This window comes from Cucurbita pepo, chromosome 6, assembly GCF_057944985.1.
Source record: "Cucurbita pepo subsp. pepo isolate OVF chromosome 6, ASM5794498v1, whole genome shotgun sequence".
Lineage (NCBI taxonomy): Eukaryota > Viridiplantae > Streptophyta > Magnoliopsida > Cucurbitales > Cucurbitaceae > Cucurbita > Cucurbita pepo.
The window spans coordinates 14,434,278-14,452,794 of NC_141803.1; the positions used below are offsets into that span (position 1 = coordinate 14,434,278).

General features: G+C 36.9%; 2 protein-coding genes across 2 annotated transcripts; both read right to left on the reverse strand.

Annotated features, from left to right (window-relative positions):
* Nucleotides 1-2,341: 2,341 nt before the first annotated feature.
* On the reverse strand, nucleotides 2,342-5,407 carry LOC111796570 (RING-H2 finger protein ATL58). Its single transcript, XM_023679245.2, has 3 exons — nucleotides 4,678-5,407; nucleotides 4,510-4,592; nucleotides 2,342-3,152 (listed from the first exon to the last, which is right to left on the reverse strand). The coding sequence occupies exons 1-3, from the start codon at nucleotides 4,864-4,866 to the stop codon at nucleotides 2,882-2,884; spliced, it is 543 nt and encodes a 180-aa protein (XP_023535013.2). The 5' UTR covers nucleotides 4,867-5,407; the 3' UTR covers nucleotides 2,342-2,881.
* A 2,236-nt stretch (nucleotides 5,408-7,643) lies between these two features.
* GDPD4 (PLC-like phosphodiesterases superfamily protein) lies at nucleotides 7,644-16,800 on the reverse strand. Its single transcript, XM_087124900.1, has 9 exons — nucleotides 16,509-16,800; nucleotides 16,345-16,431; nucleotides 16,163-16,260; nucleotides 15,762-15,822; nucleotides 13,641-13,721; nucleotides 13,390-13,482; nucleotides 8,759-8,848; nucleotides 8,188-8,315; nucleotides 7,644-8,037 (listed from the first exon to the last, which is right to left on the reverse strand). Exons 1-9 carry the CDS (start codon nucleotides 16,686-16,688, stop codon nucleotides 7,866-7,868), a joined length of 990 nt encoding a protein of 329 aa, XP_086981026.1. The 5' UTR covers nucleotides 16,689-16,800; the 3' UTR covers nucleotides 7,644-7,865.
* Nucleotides 16,801-18,517: the final 1,717 nt, after the last annotated feature.

Here is an 18,517-nt window from a genome sequence, read left to right on the forward strand (position 1 = left end):
TTCGTGAACGAGTATCGACTCGTCAGCTTGATGTGCAGCTCATATCTTCCAAAATAAGCTCGTCGATATCATGGCAAAGCCACTACTAGCTACTTCTTTTAGCAGTTTTAGGCACAATCTGAACTTAGTAGTACATCATCCAGATTGAGGGGGAAGGGGTGTTAAACGTAGAATAGGTCATATCTATACATAGAAAGATAATCTACTGATTTCCTGGTTTGTTACCATGATCAAGGCCCACCATGTAATCCTCATTGTACACATCTATAAATACATGAGGTTGTGACTCATATAGGTCATAGTGTCATTCAACCTAACAAATCCTACGGTGATATGAAGATTGCTAATTGTCGCTCTAAACTATCTAAGATCTTCCATGGTACTTCATGATCACACGATCACGTCACAAGGGACGCAGAGGATGTCTAGGGCCACCAATTATAGGTCGAATCTAAATTCTGACTTAAAAGGAATGTTGGGGCACCATGGCTAATGACAAGAACATGAACCAAAATCAAGACTCAAGTTCTTAAATCTATGACCTAGAACCTCATAACTAAGGTTAAAAACTTAGAACTAAGGACAAAGGTCCTTTGGGCTAGATCATGACAAATAACTCAAGAATATGACCTAAAGACTTAAGTTCTCAAGACAAGAATAGGTACGTTCTAAGAAAGAGTTTGGGATCCTAACACATCGAAAGGGCACAACTAAGAGCCTACAAATAGGCTACTTATTGAATCTTTATACTCATTCCTATTTCTTAGTTTTTTAGGTGACAATAACGAGCTAATCAAGGATGGAAATGGATCAGGAATAGGTGTCGTACGAAGCCACACCGTGTTTCAACTATTTTACTGTTTTAAGTTGTTTTGTTTATCGAGTCCAATGTATTCAAATTTATTTTGGATTTGTATATAAAATATATTCATGTTTTGTTTTAAATGAGAAAAAATTTAATCAGGAGTTGGTGTCTTTTCATGTTTTCGAGTTTTTAATACGTCGCAACTCGTGAAACTCAGGTCGTGACTCTTGGGCTCTATTTTCTATTCTAGGTAGGGTTGGATGCATAATACTTCTCTATACACGTTTCACGCACAAGCACATAAACCCACAAGGTAGTCTCATATTCGTACCCTCTAGGCCTGACTACAGGCTAATGCATGCTCTTGTTATCGAAACCAATGAAAAGAAAGGAGCATGTATCATAGCATAATGTATGCGTCCGTACAAAACATATTGGAGAAATATCTTATACTTGTGAATATAATATGCATGAGATCCTGTGATCATACTTTTATTATTTTGATGACATAGCTTCCCTGAAATATGCATAAGTGTATACCACATATCTTTCATTATTGTCATACATGACTTATCAATATCTCATAGGCATAATCGTGAACATGGTACCAGAATATACATGAGCTAACATACTAGAAGTACATGCATCACAACATATCATAACATCATAAAATAATATGTAGATAGCCACGTAGTACGTGACATTCATACAACACTCAATCGTCTGACTTAGTCCAAAGGCGTTCAAACAGTAGATTGACAACAACATATTCTTACGAGACTCTAATCCTACAGGTTAAATAGACATTAATAAGTAGGCAACCATTCTTCTACTCTCTTTTTGGACTCTTTGGATTGAGAAAAACGACCGGTAAGGAAATGACTTCAAAATTTCTTTAATAATTTATTCATTGTGCACATATTATTCTCAAATTTTATTCCCCTTTTTTATTAGTGATATTAAAATTAAAAAAAAAAAAAAAAAAAAAAAAAAAAAAAAAAAAAAAAAAACTCCATAATCCGAAATTTTTGACAATCCACTCCAAGTTTGGGTTGGATTATAAATTTATTTTAGTTTTCAAATAAATAAAAACTTCATAGATCGAGTTGGTTCATGGATTCTCTTAAAACTAGATTGGGTTGAACCGAACCAACCCGAATTTGTTGTTGATTTTAAAAGAAACACACACATGGTTACTTACGATACAATTATATATACATATATTTATTTCATTTTTATTTAATTTGATAATATTTAGACCTCAGGTCGGGAGCATGTGTAACAATTAATACCTTGAATTTGAACGAAGATTCGGTATTTAATGTCCCAACATTCTCGAGCGAGCGACATGATTGTGTTACTGGTTCCTTGCTTTTAAAAGTAAAAATTATTCTCACGTATTAACACAAGTCTTTTCAACATATTTTATCTTCACTCATATGCTTAACTTTGAGTCCGTATGTTTGAGCTACCGAAAAAGAAGATGAACCATGTTGATAGGTAATAACTTTCAATTCTTTAAGTTTTTCTTAACCATCATATAAAGATCGCTCTCATTCGAATGCGGTCTCGATTCATTCATGCAACATCCTTCACCTTTTTGTTGTCGTGAGAGACAGAAAGTCCACAGGCTACATTAGTAAAGACAGCTTCTTGTTTCTATAGTATGAATTCATAGATTATGCTCATGAACTAAGCCTTGGCACCATAACGGTGAGATCTCACGTCTGTTGGAAAGGAGAACGAAGCATTCTTTATAAGAGTGTGAAAACCTCTCCCTATCAGACGCGTTTCAAGAACCTTGAGAAAAAGTCCAAAAGGGAAAGCCTAAAGAGGACAATATCTGTTAGAGGTGAGTCCCGAAGTGAGTCAGGATGATCTTTTGATCGGTTGGGAGATAGAACAATTTACGACATCACTGTGCTAAAACACGGGTCGGTGGCATTGATAGTTCCCAATGGAACAGCCATTTACGTCGTCCTGATTTCTCCCTCGGATCGTCTTCTCTCGATGAAATATCCAAAGTTGCATCTCTTTTTGAATGATTCTTTCTCCTCGAAAACTCGAATTATGACTTCACACGGAAGGTGTTGTATGATGACAAGCTTGATTACTATGTTGAGGAGGTGCTTCTTCGCGACGTTGCTCATTTGTCGATTCGAGTCCCATCTCGATCTGGATATGCGGTGGTCGGGACGACGGAGAAAGGACAGAGAGACGGCAGAGTGGGCAGGTGCTGTGGTTGGATAGCCAATGATCAATGCAGTCAACGTGAAATACATGCCCACATGATGGTATCTTCTGAAGCTTATCTTCTGTTTGGTATTCCCCTAAACAGACTGAACATCTGCCACAAACAACAAACACATAAGGATTGCTCTCTCGAGACGAGGCCGAATAGAGAGAATTAACAGAAAAAAATAGCGATATTTTTCGACACTATCGGGAGGAATAGTCAAATTTGATGATTTTGACGCGTATGGTTTGGTATCCAAAGCCTAATTCGGTTTGAAGTTCATTATATACACATTGTCACCGGCTCTTTTTCTTCGAAATTCATAACGATGAAATAGTAGCTTATGAGAGCTACCCTAACAAAGGAACAAAAAGTCTCCAATGATACGCCGACAGAAAACGAACCTAAAATTGGCAGAGTACACAACAATTTTTGGGGTTTGTCAAAAACTATCTGACTGTAACTCAATTTATTTGCCTAGTGCTATAGTGTCATAATGTAACAACCCGTAACAACCCAAGTCCACCGCTAGTAGATATTGTCCTCTATGAGCTTTCCTTTTCAGGCTTCCCCTCGAGGTTTTTAAAACGCGTCTGTTAGGGAGAGATTTCCACACCGTTATAAAAGAAGTTTCGTTCTCCTCCCCAACCGATGTGGGATATTGGGCTCAACGTCCTCGTTAGCACTCGTTCCCTTCTCTAATCGATGTGGGATGCTCCAATCCACCCCCCTTCGAGACCTAACGTCCTTGCTGGCACACCGCCTCATGTCCACCCCCCTTCGGGGCTCAGCTTTCTCGTTGGCACATTGCTTGGTGTCTGACTCTAATACCATTTGTAACAACCCAAATCCACCACTAACAGATATTGTTTCTTTGGGCTTTTCCTCAAATTTTTTAAAACGTGTCTGCTAGGGAAAGGTTTCCACACCCTTATAAAAGATGTTTCGTTCTCCTCCCCAACCGATGTGGGATCAGGGGTCCAGCATCCTCTCTAACATTCGTTCCCTTCTCTAATCAATGTGGGACTCCCCAATCCACCTCCCCTTAGGGGCCCAACATCCTTACTTGCACACTACCTCGTGTCCACCCCCTTCGAGGCTCAACCTCCTCGCTAACACATCGCCCAGTGTCTGGCTGTAATACCATTTGGAACAACCCAAGCCCACCGCTAACAGATATCATCCTCTTTGGACTTTCCCTTTCGGGCTTCCCCTCAAGGTTCTTAAAACATGTCTACTAAAGAGAGGTTTCCACACCCTTATAAAGGATATTTCCTTCTCCTCCCCGAGAGATCTCACACATAACCTCTTTTTCTTCAAATATCATGTCCCAATACTATCAAGATACCCGAAACAAAAGATAGCTCTTCAAAACGTCCCTAAAACACGAACAAAAAAACCGCTAATGGTACCTATAGAAATGCCCTTAAAGTACATAAAACAAACATAAGAAAACAAATCCACTCACAGCGTATCAGTAACAAAGAATGTTTCATTGTACACAATAATAGGAAGCATCTCCCTGAATTCCTTCTTCAACCCAACATCACACTGCTCAACCACAACAACAAAGAAACCTCAAAATCATTCATAATCAAAAACAAACCAAACAACACACACAAAGAGAAGTTCATACAGCAGATATGTTATTGTTCACTGCATCAGATGTTCGCATTCGAATAGAATTCCAATCCGCCCTTCGTCGACGAAGATAAAGAAGATAGAAAAGGAATAGAAGAATGAAAGTGAAAAGAATTGGAACACAGAACACAAAAAACTGATAGAGTTTCAGTTCTGAAGATTGATCCAAATGATCATAGCCCATTTTCACAAAACCCCTCCTCCTAATCTGCTAGATCTTAAAAACCCAGATATAATTTGCAGTTTTGGTGAAAAAATCGAAGCAAGAACAGAGAAATTCAGCTAAATTAACACGAATCAGCAATGCCCAGATCCAGATAACAATGTACTTAACAGATCCAACAGCAAAATCAAGAAAAAAAGCAAGAACAATTGAGGGATTAGCAGTTCATCTCAGAAAATACTTGATATCAAAACCCCAAATGAAAACAGGGGCGAGTAGCAGTTCATCTCAGAAAGTAAATTAAACATATCAAAACCCCAAATGAAAACAGGAGCGAGTAGCAGTTCATCTCAGAAAATAACTTAAAGATATCAAAACCCCAAATGAAAACAGGGGCGAGTAGCAGTTCATCTCAGAAAATAAATTAAAGACATCAAAACCCCAAATGAAAACAGGGGCGAATCTGGACGAATTCAAGGATTTCAACGAGGGAGATATCAATTAGATGAAATTAAGCGAACCCAAATAAGAACAAAATCAGTAGAAGAAGTAGCAATGAGGAAAGAACCTTGGAATGCAGGAGGAGGAGGAAGAGAGGGTTTAAGTATTCGATTTTCCTCGTCTCCGTGTAATATTATAATGAAAACCTAAGGCATTGAAGATAAACATCATTTGTTTGAGAGGGTTTCCCAAATGAAATAGAAATATGGAAATTGTTTAAATATTTCAAGGAACTTCAATGGAAATGGAGGAATTTGTCACTTTGTTTGAGCAAATGATAGCTAAATTGAAATATATGATCTTTTATATTGTTGAATATCGAAATCGATACACGTGGTTTTTCACAGACCCCACAAGATATTATAGTTATTTCGAATCAATACAATTAAAAAAATGTATGAAAATATGTTCGTATATCATTCTATAATCATCTGAATTGAGATAGACGTGGATGTTTAGATACACATATCCTACATTGATGGGAGATGAGAACGAAGTATTCTTTGTAAGGGTGTGGAAATCTCTCCCTAATAGAAATTTAAAAACCGTGAGGCTGACGACAATACGTAATGGGTCAAAGCGGACAATATCTGTTAGCGGTGGGCTTAAGCTGTTACAAATGGTATCAGAGTCAGACATCGGAACGATGTGCCAGCGAGGACGTTGGACCCCTAACAGGGTGGATTGTGAGATCCCACATCGGTTGCAGAGGGAACGAAGCATTCCGTATAAAGACGTGGAAACCTCTCCCTAACAGACGCATTTTAAAACCGTGAGACTGATGACGATATATAATAGGCCAAAGAGGACAATATCTATTAGCGGTGGGCTTATGCTGTTACAAATGGTATCAAAGCCAGACACCGGGACGATTTGCTAGTGAGGACGTTAGACTCCTAACGAGGTGGATTGTGAGATCCCACGTCGGTTGGAGAGGGAACGAAACATTCCTTATAAATGTGTGGAAACCTCTCCCTAACCGATGCATTTTAAAATCGTGAGACTGACGGTCATATGTAATAGATCAAAGCATACGAGCGTTTTTTAATTGGCGTTTGAGAGAAGACAAAGAGATGTTTGGGTATATGCTTTCAATAGTCAGTTTATTCCCTCTTTGGTTAAACATTGCAGTGTGTGGAAATGTTGATAAGATAATAATATTTATTATTGGATATTTTTAATTACTTTTTTTATTTTTCGTTATGAAATATAAAACTTCAACTGCTAACTCCATGTTATTAAAAAAAAGCACCTCTTTGGAATATATTTGAGACATGTTTCGTCCATATCTCCATCCTAGTATTTTTAAATAACATTATTTTTTGACTCGACGATCTCACCTAATTTTGTCTCGAAAACAATATTACCTTTCCATAATTTAAAATGTATATATTATTATGAGGCAAATGATTTGACCATCGTGACGGCCCAAACTCATTGCTAGCCGATATTGTCTATACTCTTATAAAGAATTTTATTCCGCTCTCCAACTAATGTAGGATCTCACAATCCACCCTCCTTGGGCCGTTCTCCAACTAATGAATCAATTGAACGCACTTCTAATATTTGTTCTACTTTTGGAAGACCCTGCATTATATCGTTAGATCGTGATTTTTCATATATAAATGTAACTAAGGTACCTCCTTCATAAAGGATTTCTCCATAATGTCGATGAACAGTTGTTCCTGAAGTGGCCAAAGAGTTGATCTTATTACTACATAAGTGGCCAAATTACTATAGAAGAATCATCACCAAATAACCACTTACACCAAAGGATACAGTCAATACAGCCAGAACCACATCTGTAGCGAGGTTTTTTAAATCCACCAGTAATTAACACCATCATATTTGCCGACCATCTATGAACTGATCGGATTAACCAACCCAAGTTAGTTTCCGCCTGATTTTAGGTGTGGTCCATTTTTTACGGATCGGATTAACCAACCAAAGTTAGCTTCCACCCGATTTTAGGTGTGGTCCAAGCCCACCAATGACGGGCTCTATACCATTCGTAACCACCCAAGCAAATATTGTCCTCTTTAGGCTTTAACATGCCTATTTCACACCCTTATACAAAGAATGTTTTGTTCCTCTCTCTAGCCAATTCGGATCTCACAACCATTAAGTTTTGAAAAAGTAAAATAGATCCTTATCCACTGAGCTATTATGCTCGGAGTGGTTCTTTTCGAAGAATTTGAACACGACCACCCATAGATTCTTGAAATTACTTGTCCAAATCAACATAGTAATCCCTCAGTAGGCATGTCTATTGAAGAGAAACTAATGGGAAACAAATCTTAAATTTCAAATGTGTTCTTATTCTTATTATGAGATATATAATATTGTATATCTGAATAATCAAAGATTACCAGAGAGTATGCAACGCATCAACGAGGAACTATTTAGAAACAAATCAATATCTTCCACAGAAGATAAGAGGAACAATGAGGAAATTAAAGGGAAAAAGAACGAAAGAATAGCTTGTGTGTGTAGGAGTTGGAATGTTGAAGTACTTTTGATTATCTTGATGGAAGTGAAAAACCATTCTCAAGGCATGTAGTTCTGATATCTTGCATTACACCTCCGAGTAGTGTCGGGTTGCTCGTAACGACAGCATCTACTCCCTCGACTAACATTCTTTTCATCGAATCGACATCATCAACCGTCCATGCATACACCTTTTTATCTCTCCTGTTGATCAAAACATGTCAACTTGATTCTACAATGCAAGCCCATTGGCAGACCTCCAAACTTTTTTGTTTCCGAGTTTAATAACATAAAACGGACATAAAACGGTGGGTGATTTAAACCTCTAACTTTTGCATCAAATGGAAGCTATACCTGTGCATCATTCGCATAAGGTCTTCATCGATCAATGGATGATAGGCACCAACCACCTTGGCTCCTTTCATTCTCAGCAAGTTCGTTCTTTCACCTGTAGATGGGTCCATCATTACGATATACCCCACCTGCACGTAAAGCATATGCGTTATATGAAACGTGCAAACTTTCGATTCTCTGACAGTTAAAAAGTCAAATCCACTATTACAAATGAACGGTTAATAACGGAAAATCTATGTTTGACATTGAAAAATACCCAGGCACAATTAAAAGATTCAAGGACATTAAAATCCAGCTGCATGAACACAAGATAAATAATGCGGGATACCGAGCTCGCTCTATAAACTTTAATAACACAGCTCAATGACAAGAGTTTGGGAGCAGATCGTTAAAATAAACACAAATTACATCAAGTCAATGTCTTTTGATGATGCGAACTGAATGTAGAAGAGGTTTAGCCAAACAAAACTATGCAACATTAGCACTCGGAAAGGTAAACTATCCACTAGGTTAAATAATGGTAAGTCAAAATAACTTGAGTAGTTGAATACTAAGACCAGTTTTCACTCACCTTCATATCCGATGATAATTTGATTATGTCCCTCACTAAGCTATCGCTCTTCGCCCATACGAGACAATTCTTACATTGTGTCTTCTCGACCTGAAATTTTTCCATGAACATTAGGCTACAAATATGAAGAAAATCCATGAGCCGAAATCAAACAAATGAGAAGGAAAACAAGGCAGTTTGCCTCTAAAACAATAACTTTGCACACTTGAATAAGGCTAGAGAGATACAATAACAATGCCAACAAATGAGACTACTCAGAAAGAAGAAAAATTAAAAGAAAGTATTCAGTTGTTGGTAATCGGGAATAAATAGATCACATAAAAGTAAAGGCTCTAGAAAAAGCTGTTGCGATTATTTGGAAACAAGGACATATTCTTGCCTGAAAATTCCCAGTCCCCTCTTCACATAATCTGGACACCAACTCCCCAACTGACTCATTGAGAACCACCCTCTCACTTACATCTTCGCACAATAAATTTTCTATAAGTTTCTCAATGCAAGCATCAAAACAGCCCACAAGGACTAACAAAAAGAACTTAATCGACCCAAAAGCCATTTGTTCCCCTATACCTGTACTTTGAAGGGTCATAGAGCTTTAAGGTTGAGCAGTCTTAATTGAAAAACTGAATAGAAATGAAAAAGGACTCATGCACCACAACTTGAACAGATAGAGAATGGACATTGCACATGAACCCTATGCTGCTAATTCCTACCACTCCCAATGTATGTGTGTGTGTGTGTGTGTGTGTGTTATATATATATATATATACATATATAAAACTCATCTTAACGCTTCTAACCAATGAGACAGGACAAGCGGCCCTCTACCCTTTTTTTTTTTTTTTTTTTTTTTCATTTATGAGCAGCTGATAGGTCTTAAATACTTACACTTATTGTGTTTAATTCTCTTACATTTTCATTGACTAATGTGCTGACTTGTGGAAATTGAATTTAATTTGATTTTGGTGGAGAAACTCGGCTTAAAGACATTTTAACTATCAATTTCCAAAACTCAATCTTCAACGGAAGAACCTAAAATTTGGGCAAGATTAGTTTTTCAAAGAGTCACATAAGTCTCTGTATTCTCTCTGAATACCCATTGATTTCTTTCTTTCCATAGATTCCAAAAGAAAGCCGTAATAAGGTTTGTTCATAGCAGAAGTTTTGTATTCTTGAATGGATGGTACGTTAAGGTCATGTTCAATAACTCCTTTCCATCCCTATGAAAAGTGAGATGTCATTCGAAAATATCATAAGTTTTGTTCATAAACCATAAGTATATATCCACTGCATAAATAGATTGTTTTGTGATTCGCTATCTTTCTTGCATGATGGCACCGATTTGGAAATAGAGTCACGTAGAGAATTCTTTTTTTTTTTTTTTTTTTTTTTTTTTTGTAGGTTTATCATAAGTTTTTTTTTTTTTTTTTTTTTTTTTTTTTGTAGGTTGTCATAGGAGCTAATGGCTTTATGCACCATCTCCTTTCTATATTGTCTTGGCTAGTGTGGGGCTTATTGCTTCTACCTTTTCTCCCATATCCATCATCAAAGATTTTGTGAAGACTCGTCAACGCTAGGTAGTGAGAAAGTACCATTGGGTAAGGTCAAGGCTTAATTCGGCTCATTCCTTAACTTCATTATCCTTTAGGTTCCTACCGAGTTTCAAGTCCTAGAATTTGTTTATGTCTTTCCATGTTTCTTTAACCATGGCATTTTTGCATTGTGAGAGTCAATACAAAAGAGCATACCGTTGTCAATCCAAGGGTCAGTCCAGAAAGATGTGCTTTCTCCATCACCCACCCTATGGAGAATGCGGTACGTGATGAGGTTTTGGTGCTTTTTTATATACTTCCATGGCTCCTTTGCAGAAGGTGGAGGGGGATGGGGTTGATTTGTCCATGATGAAGGATTAAATTTAGTCTTTATAATATTTCTCCACAATGCAGTGTCTTCGTGGTAATATCTCCATACCTATTTGGCGAGGAGAGCTCTATTCTTATCCTTTAAAAAAATAATGCCGAGTCCTCCCTTATCTACAGGGAGGCTTACGGTATTCCATCGAATAAGGTGTAGGTCATCTTTCCACATATAGTTTATGAATAATCTTTATATTTCCGTATCCACTATCGGATGCATCTCAAATAGAGACATGTATTAAGTGGAAAGGTTGGACAAAGTGGCTTATATTAGGGTGAGCATTCTACCTTTGGAAGGGTAACATGATGAACAAGTTGATAACATTCTTTCTATTTTTTCAATAATAGTCTTCCAAAAAAGAAGGATTTGGGGTTCCCATTTAAGGGCAATCCTAAGTACATATTCAGACATGCACCCTTTTTACAAGTGTATTTGTGGACAAAGTCTTCGATATCCTCTGTGCTATTATTGATGCCCAATATCTCTGTTTTTTTTAAGGTTGATGTTTTGTCCTGAGAATCTTTCGAAGATCTTCATTGTCTTGTTTTTTATAGATGAGACATCTAACAATTAAAAAAAAGATGATTGTGTCATTCGCAAACGGAAGGTAGGTGGTTGATACTTAAACCTTTGTTACCAACTTGAAAGCCCATCCTATTCTACTTGGTGAGTGAGCGACTAAGTCAATCAATTATCATTATGAAAAAAAGGTGATAGTGGGTCCCCTTGTTGAAGACCCCGAGTAGCACAGATCTTCCCTCTTTGTCTTCCATTAATGATGATGGAGATGTTTGTGGATGAAATGCAACATTTTATCCTCACTCGCCATTTTGAGCCGAAGTCTTTGCCTACAAAAATGTTTTTTTAGGAAGTCCGATTGGCTGAAGGCTTATTTCCATGTCAAATTTGATGGCCACACTTGTTTGTTTCCTCCTTTTTTTTATTCATCTATAATATCATCTTCCATGAGGGATGCATCAGGATTTGACGTCTCTATGCATGAACTAACACCAAGAGGGATTAGGACCTACTTGTTACACATGGCTTAGTTGTCACTCATAGAGGGTTTCAGGAGTCATAGAGGTTACTATTGAAGTTTTATCGGTGGTGCCTAGTGGGAGAGCCATGGCCTTTTTTACTATCTAGCCCGAGTGGTGTAGTGACAGGTAGTTTACTGTTCTACTCTGAAAAGGCGAAGTAACAAGTAGTTACTGTTCCTAAGACAGGTAGTTTTACTGTTCTAGCTCGAGGAGGGTACATAGTGACAAGTAGTTTACTGATCTTAGAAACATGTAGATGTTGCCTGACACCACTAGGGAGACCCACCAATTAGAGCTCAGTAGGTAGACATGCATGGAGTACCGTCATTGTCTTAGAGCAAAAAGGCTCCTCTAGACTTATGAGTATTACTCTTGAGCCTTTCCATGGGCCACAGCAATTCAAGGCACACTTTGCACAAGACTAACGAAGCACCTAGACATACGTGAAACCTAGAGCCAAGAGAAAATAGAAAACTTTTAGGTTGTGAACCTAAGAGAGATTGAGTACTCCTTAAACGAGGTATGCTAAGGGTTAGTAACACAATGACCTACACAGTTTGATACAGATGTTAAGCCATAAATTGGTTATCGCTAGGGATAGTTATGAACACATAGCCTAAGTTTCTTTGTATAGGATTAAGTCCGACAAAAGCCTACAAATAGGTTGTTTACTAAGTACTTTTATACTCATTCCATGTTACTCTATTTTTTTTAGATGGTGTAGACCACTATTGAAAGTGGGAGCGTGCGGAGACATGCAGCTGTAAGGGGTGCCCTTTAGATCGACTCGTCTTCCTTCTTGACATTTTATTTTTATTTTAAATGCTACTTCCCGAACATCACTCTCCATTTCAATCTCTATCCTTTTGCCCTCTCTCCTTAGCTTATAATTGAGTGCACAAATGTAGTAGAATCCAAATAGATTGAAACATAAACCATAACAGAATTACAATGTAACTCTCTAAGTATTTGAGATACTTGGAGCCTCCCCACTCATTTATTACCAGTCGGAATGTGCACATCACACTAGGGATGATGAAAGCTACTTTTCTAGCACATCCTCATTAATTACAACTAGGGAGAGAAAAAGAAAACCAAGCTTATTATAAGGGCACCACCACTCACCATTTCTGCTAGCAAGAATGAAACAATTGATCTTCTGCCTTGAAATGGCCCCACAAAAACCATACAAAACACCTCTCCAGTGTTCGACGAACCATGAATAGGCTTTAACACATAAACTAGTCTCCTCTTCGGGTGGAAGTTCAGTGCCTCACTAATGCCACAGGCACTATCATCCCATCTCTCATCCAAGCTACAACCCCAGTTCCAACATAAACTGAAAGCTCCCCCCTCTTGAGTACACCCATAATTCCTTCGAACTAATTTATAATAGTATCAACAAACACTATGCTTTCTTCAGTTCCGGAGGGAGAGATGGTAAGGATCACAGGTTTAAAAGTAAGATAATACAAAAATGAAGGCAAAATATTGCAACTGTCAGCTGTACGGTTAATCCTAAAATTGCTAGTACTATTCTAGAACACAGCCACAACCAGAACAACCTTATATTTTACAAATACTCCATAAACAAGAACTTAGATTAACATGTTTAGATAATGTCTTCGTTAGTAGAAAATTGTGCAGACAAAGGAGAAAGAAGAGAAAACTCACAACAGAAATGATGTCCTTTGCAAGCCCATTTTCATATGACGGTGGTCCAATCTTTGCATCTAGAATCACCTGCTTAACTGATTTTGATATTAACTGCACAAATACAAGGGAATGATAGTCAACTTAAAATGCCGAGTCTTCCAAAGAATAAACTAAAAAATATCAGACTGGATTTTGGCAAGCAGGATCAGATAGGCATTAAATGGTATATAATGAATTCATTCTAAGAGAGCATATATACTAAAGCTTACCACTAAAGCTTCTTCAATTGTAGGAATGTTGAAATCCAGCAATTTATTAGTGTGTTGATAAAACGCTCCAAGATTTTTTATCTATAACCGCAAACTACAGAGTAATGTTACAAAGAGAAAAAAAAAAAAAAAAGAGAAGAGAAAAGAAATATCCATATATAGAAATTGAGGATAAAAAAATATTTCATAGAAGAATAAATTATAAAGGAGCCACTAACAAACAAGTCAAAGGAGTCAGCCCTCTCCCATTCAGGAAAAATCAAGGACTATAATCAGAAAAATCGTGATAGAGAGCTCCTAGAGGAAGAAATAGAAATAAATTAACTCCTATATATCCTTTTTAGTAGCCTCTAGGGACATGCTCTTTTCTGGACAAATCTCTTACAAAATATCTCTAACAGGCATTAATCAACACCATTTCGACTTATTGCTTGTATGGTTTGCCAGAAACAGGAACACAGGGAGTCTGTCTAGCATTTCATAAGAGTCGTCTCTATAGCAGTGTACAGAAATGAGAAACACATTCTGTGGCATGCAAAAAGATGCAAAAGAGAATGCCACCCCAGAGATAAAGACTATGTCTGACTGCCACCTTGTCTCTACTGGGTACCCAGACTCCCAGGGGCCAGGAAACAAGATGATGAAGTAGGGATTTACGTTAGAAAGTAATAGGTTTGCAGCCAATGTATTGAATCCCATAGCTCCAAGAGGAAAAAATTCCTGCCTTTTAAAGCATAAGTAATATTGATGAGTTGTTATTAGCATAGTGAAGCAAGGCTATTACGTAATTTTGACAAGCTATTATTAGCATAGTGCAAAACCAGGCTATTGTTAGAGAGACCCCTTCCAATAATCGACTCACTTTTCCCTACTATTCTTTTATAATTTATACAAGTAACCATTACAAGCCTATAACTAATTGCAACCAATATAACTATAACTAGCATGACAAAAGGCAACCATATGATTGTCGATGGAGACTGGAGAGCCCCTACACTCATGCAATTGCCTTAGTTGACTTTTAGTTGCTCTTTGTCACCTTTTGCGTGTCAGTGAGGATAAGGCAATCATTCACATTGTTTTATTACTTTTAACCAGAAAGTCTTTTGTTCTCTGTTATTTCTTGAAAGAAAAAATGGACATTGAAGAAAAAGAAAATTTATTGAATACAAACTCAAGAATGTAAAATAAAATAAATATCATTTTATGTAATCATGTATTACTATATTTATATTTGGATTTAATTACAAGTTTAGTCCTTGAACTTTGAGGCTTGTGTCTAATAGGATCTTGAACTTTAAAAACCATGTAATAGGTCCTTAAACTTTAAATCTTGCGTCTAATAAGTTCTTCTATTAAAAAATATCTACTTAGTCCTCAACCTTTCAATTTTGTTTCTAATAAGTCATTTATAAAATAGAAACAATTTTCGTTTTTTTTTTTTTTATACATAATAAAAAGAAAATCATTTAGTGTGATAAGCACAAATAAACCTCTTCTGAACGAAATGGCATCAGTAATCAATGTAGTGCCTAAGGATTTAGTATTACACTAAATGGAAAACGATATCCTCGGAACATTAACAAGTGGTTATTGGTTCTTAATTGAAAATGTAAGCACACATTAGAAAGCAACCAGGAATATTGGGGTCCAAACTGTACAACATGGTAGGAAAAGAAAAGGAGGCTAATCTAGATAAATCTAAATGATCAAGTCCCGTCTACACAAAGCTAAGTACACTTTAGGCACTAAACTTGAGCAATGATCTCAACCAACACTGTAAATTGCTCTGTGATGGAACATAGAGAAGGAAGAACTTTTAATCAAGACTCACTTCTCTCTGAGATGGAACACAACAAACCTTTATTACATAATAAAATCATTTAATGAATCAACCTAATTCCCCTCTCATCCAATCCTCCCTAACAGCTACTGATATCTGCCAACCCAAGAAGCAATTCAATGGAGACTACAGAGTCTTATTTGCAACAGTCTATAATGGGTGTTGGAATATATATTTATATACATGAACTGGGGAAATTCATAATAAAGCAAACTCCCTATGCACCTCAATTAGAGAGTTGTTTAATACAGATATCAAGATGCAGAATCTAAACTCACCTCTTTCATGCTAAAATTTCCAACTTGAGAAGTATTTGATCCAGTTATCCTCTGCAAGTCCCTGCCTATCAGGTGATAATCAAGCCTCCAAATATCATCAAAAGTTTCATAATATGAGAATAAAAGAACAGAGTAAATGATATTTAGCCATTTAATATCTAAAGACCGCTGGTTCCATAACAATCCCAGTCCATATCACCAACTCCACTGAATATTTCAACAATGAATACACCTCGACCACAACCTAATATTAGAATCATCTTGATTATTTAATCTTGATTATATTGCAGGAGAAGAAAATTGACATGCCCTAGCCTTCTTAACTGATTTAGATACAATTGGAAACGGTGATGGTTGTTGCCTGTGCACATACATGTGTTGTACAAACTTGTTTTACATACCTGTCATGAAGTGCAAATAAGACTCCATCTGAAGAGCGAGAAACATCAACTTCAATGCAGTTGGCTTGAGAACGCAGCGCTAAGCTATATGCATCCATCTGCAGGAAGTAGTGGAGAAGATCATAACCAATAAAGATCGATCAGAGATGATTCGGTACCTAAAGCGAATAGAGGAATCGTACAGTGTTCGGAAAGGCCTTGGATGAGTCGCCTCCATGAGCACACACAAGCGGAGGATCATTCATCCATTTGCACTTCCCTTGTTGCATCTATACAGAGAACAAACACAATCATGCGATTTTGGAATTCAATTACAGAGTAGAGATCAGATTAGGAGAAAGATTACCTGCTGAAAGCGCTTGAGCTTGAAATGGAAGAAAATGGGAGGCAGAATTGCGATCAAAGCGAGGCATAGGATTGTGAGACGAAAGATTCGTCGGGAAGAGATTCTGAAGGGGAATCGATTGCGCCATGTTCTTTGCCCAATCCAACGCCTCCTTCCAAATCTAGAGCCGGAGATCACCATTCGGATCGCAACTTTCTGAATCAATTTTTCGTCGAACACCTGCGAACTGGAAGATTATCCACACCGGAGACGGGAGGTTTCTACTGATTTTTCATTTTTTTTTTTCTCCCTTCTATAGAAATTATAATTGTAATTTTCGTTGGTTTTATTTATTTATTTATTTATTTATTATTTTTTTTTATTTGTTTATATTTTTTTAAAGTTTGAATTGAATTAAAATTTTGAAAAATTCAAAAATTGACAATCACTATGATAATATTGGAAAACTTAACGGACTAGATATGTAGTACTTCCCTACAAACAGTCCACACATGTGCACATGTACCCACCAGGTCGCCTTGTATACCTAACCTGGGTTTGGCTCGTCGGACTAGCGCACACTCACGCTACCAAACATCATGGAGGAAAATGACCCACTTAATATCCTAATGAACATAAATATAGTAAGGTATGCGTCGGAACTAATCATAACAGGGAAGTATTCTAATGCATAAAGTCCCTCATAACTTAAAATTATGGCATACAATGCAAGTCAAACTTTCGTTCTTATCAAATCTTTCATACTTAACATGGCTTACATGATACGGCGTATGGAGGTTTATACGTCATAGATTATCAATATCATAAACATGGTTATACAACATGACATAATCACATTATAGCATATCTTATAACACGACATAGCACAACATAATATAGTATAACATAACATAGCATAACAATCAAAATCATGACACGTGTAGGGACTACGAGGCATGCATCATCATACATCATACAATTTGTTCAACCAAGCCAACAGTAAAGCCACATGCATGATTGGCCTAGGCCGACGTTACTAAGTTATACTTAGTGCTAGCCTGTTCTTGCTCCTTGAAGTCTAATTCTACTCCGTATCAATAAACCACACAGGTATACTAGTGTTGTAGGAGAAACTTCCTTGATTGGCTTGACTTTGAGCACGGTCTTTGCATGTAATAACAAAAAGAAAAAAATTAACTAATAGTAACATTAAGTTATATGAGTTTGAAGAAACGTTAAGATCAAAGTAAGAACCAATTAAAATTGGCTGCTAAGAGTACCTATGAACCGAATTAAAAAAAAAAACAGAGGAAATAGAGAGAAAGAAAAGGGAAGAATTGACTTAGGTGAAGGCTCTACGTAAGTGAAAATGAATTTGAAGGACAAAAGCAAGCAAATTTGGAGTTAGATAGAACTTTAATTAAGGTCAACCAAGTAAGTGACCTTACTATCAGCTCAGTTGAAACACTTTCCTTATGTATGACGACGCGTACCCAATGACCATTGCTATAATGATGTTGTATGACGATGTGATGACGTTATATGATGATATGAGATGATGACATGATGATGATGATACTTGATATGAAACACTTTCCTTATGTATGACGACGCGTACCCAATGACCATTGCTATAATGATGTTGTATGACGATGTGATGACGTTATATGATGATATGAGATGATGACATGATGATGATGATACTTGATAATTTTATGATGAAAGATGTATGATGATGAGATGACTTAATATGATGTTATTCCATATTAAGATTATATGCATGTATTAAATGTCATGATGCATTATGACGATGATTTTTCTAAGATAACCCTAGTTAATGTTAATGAAGATACTGTATGAAGGCCAATGCATGCATGCTACATAGATAATATGTGGACTGGTATAGGGTTGTATCATAAAGATGATTTAAGATGAAAACTCTAGGGACCTTATGTATTTTATGTGTACATATACATCGGGTTACTTCTCCTTTTATGATGTTGAGTACGAATGCATACACTATCATGCCT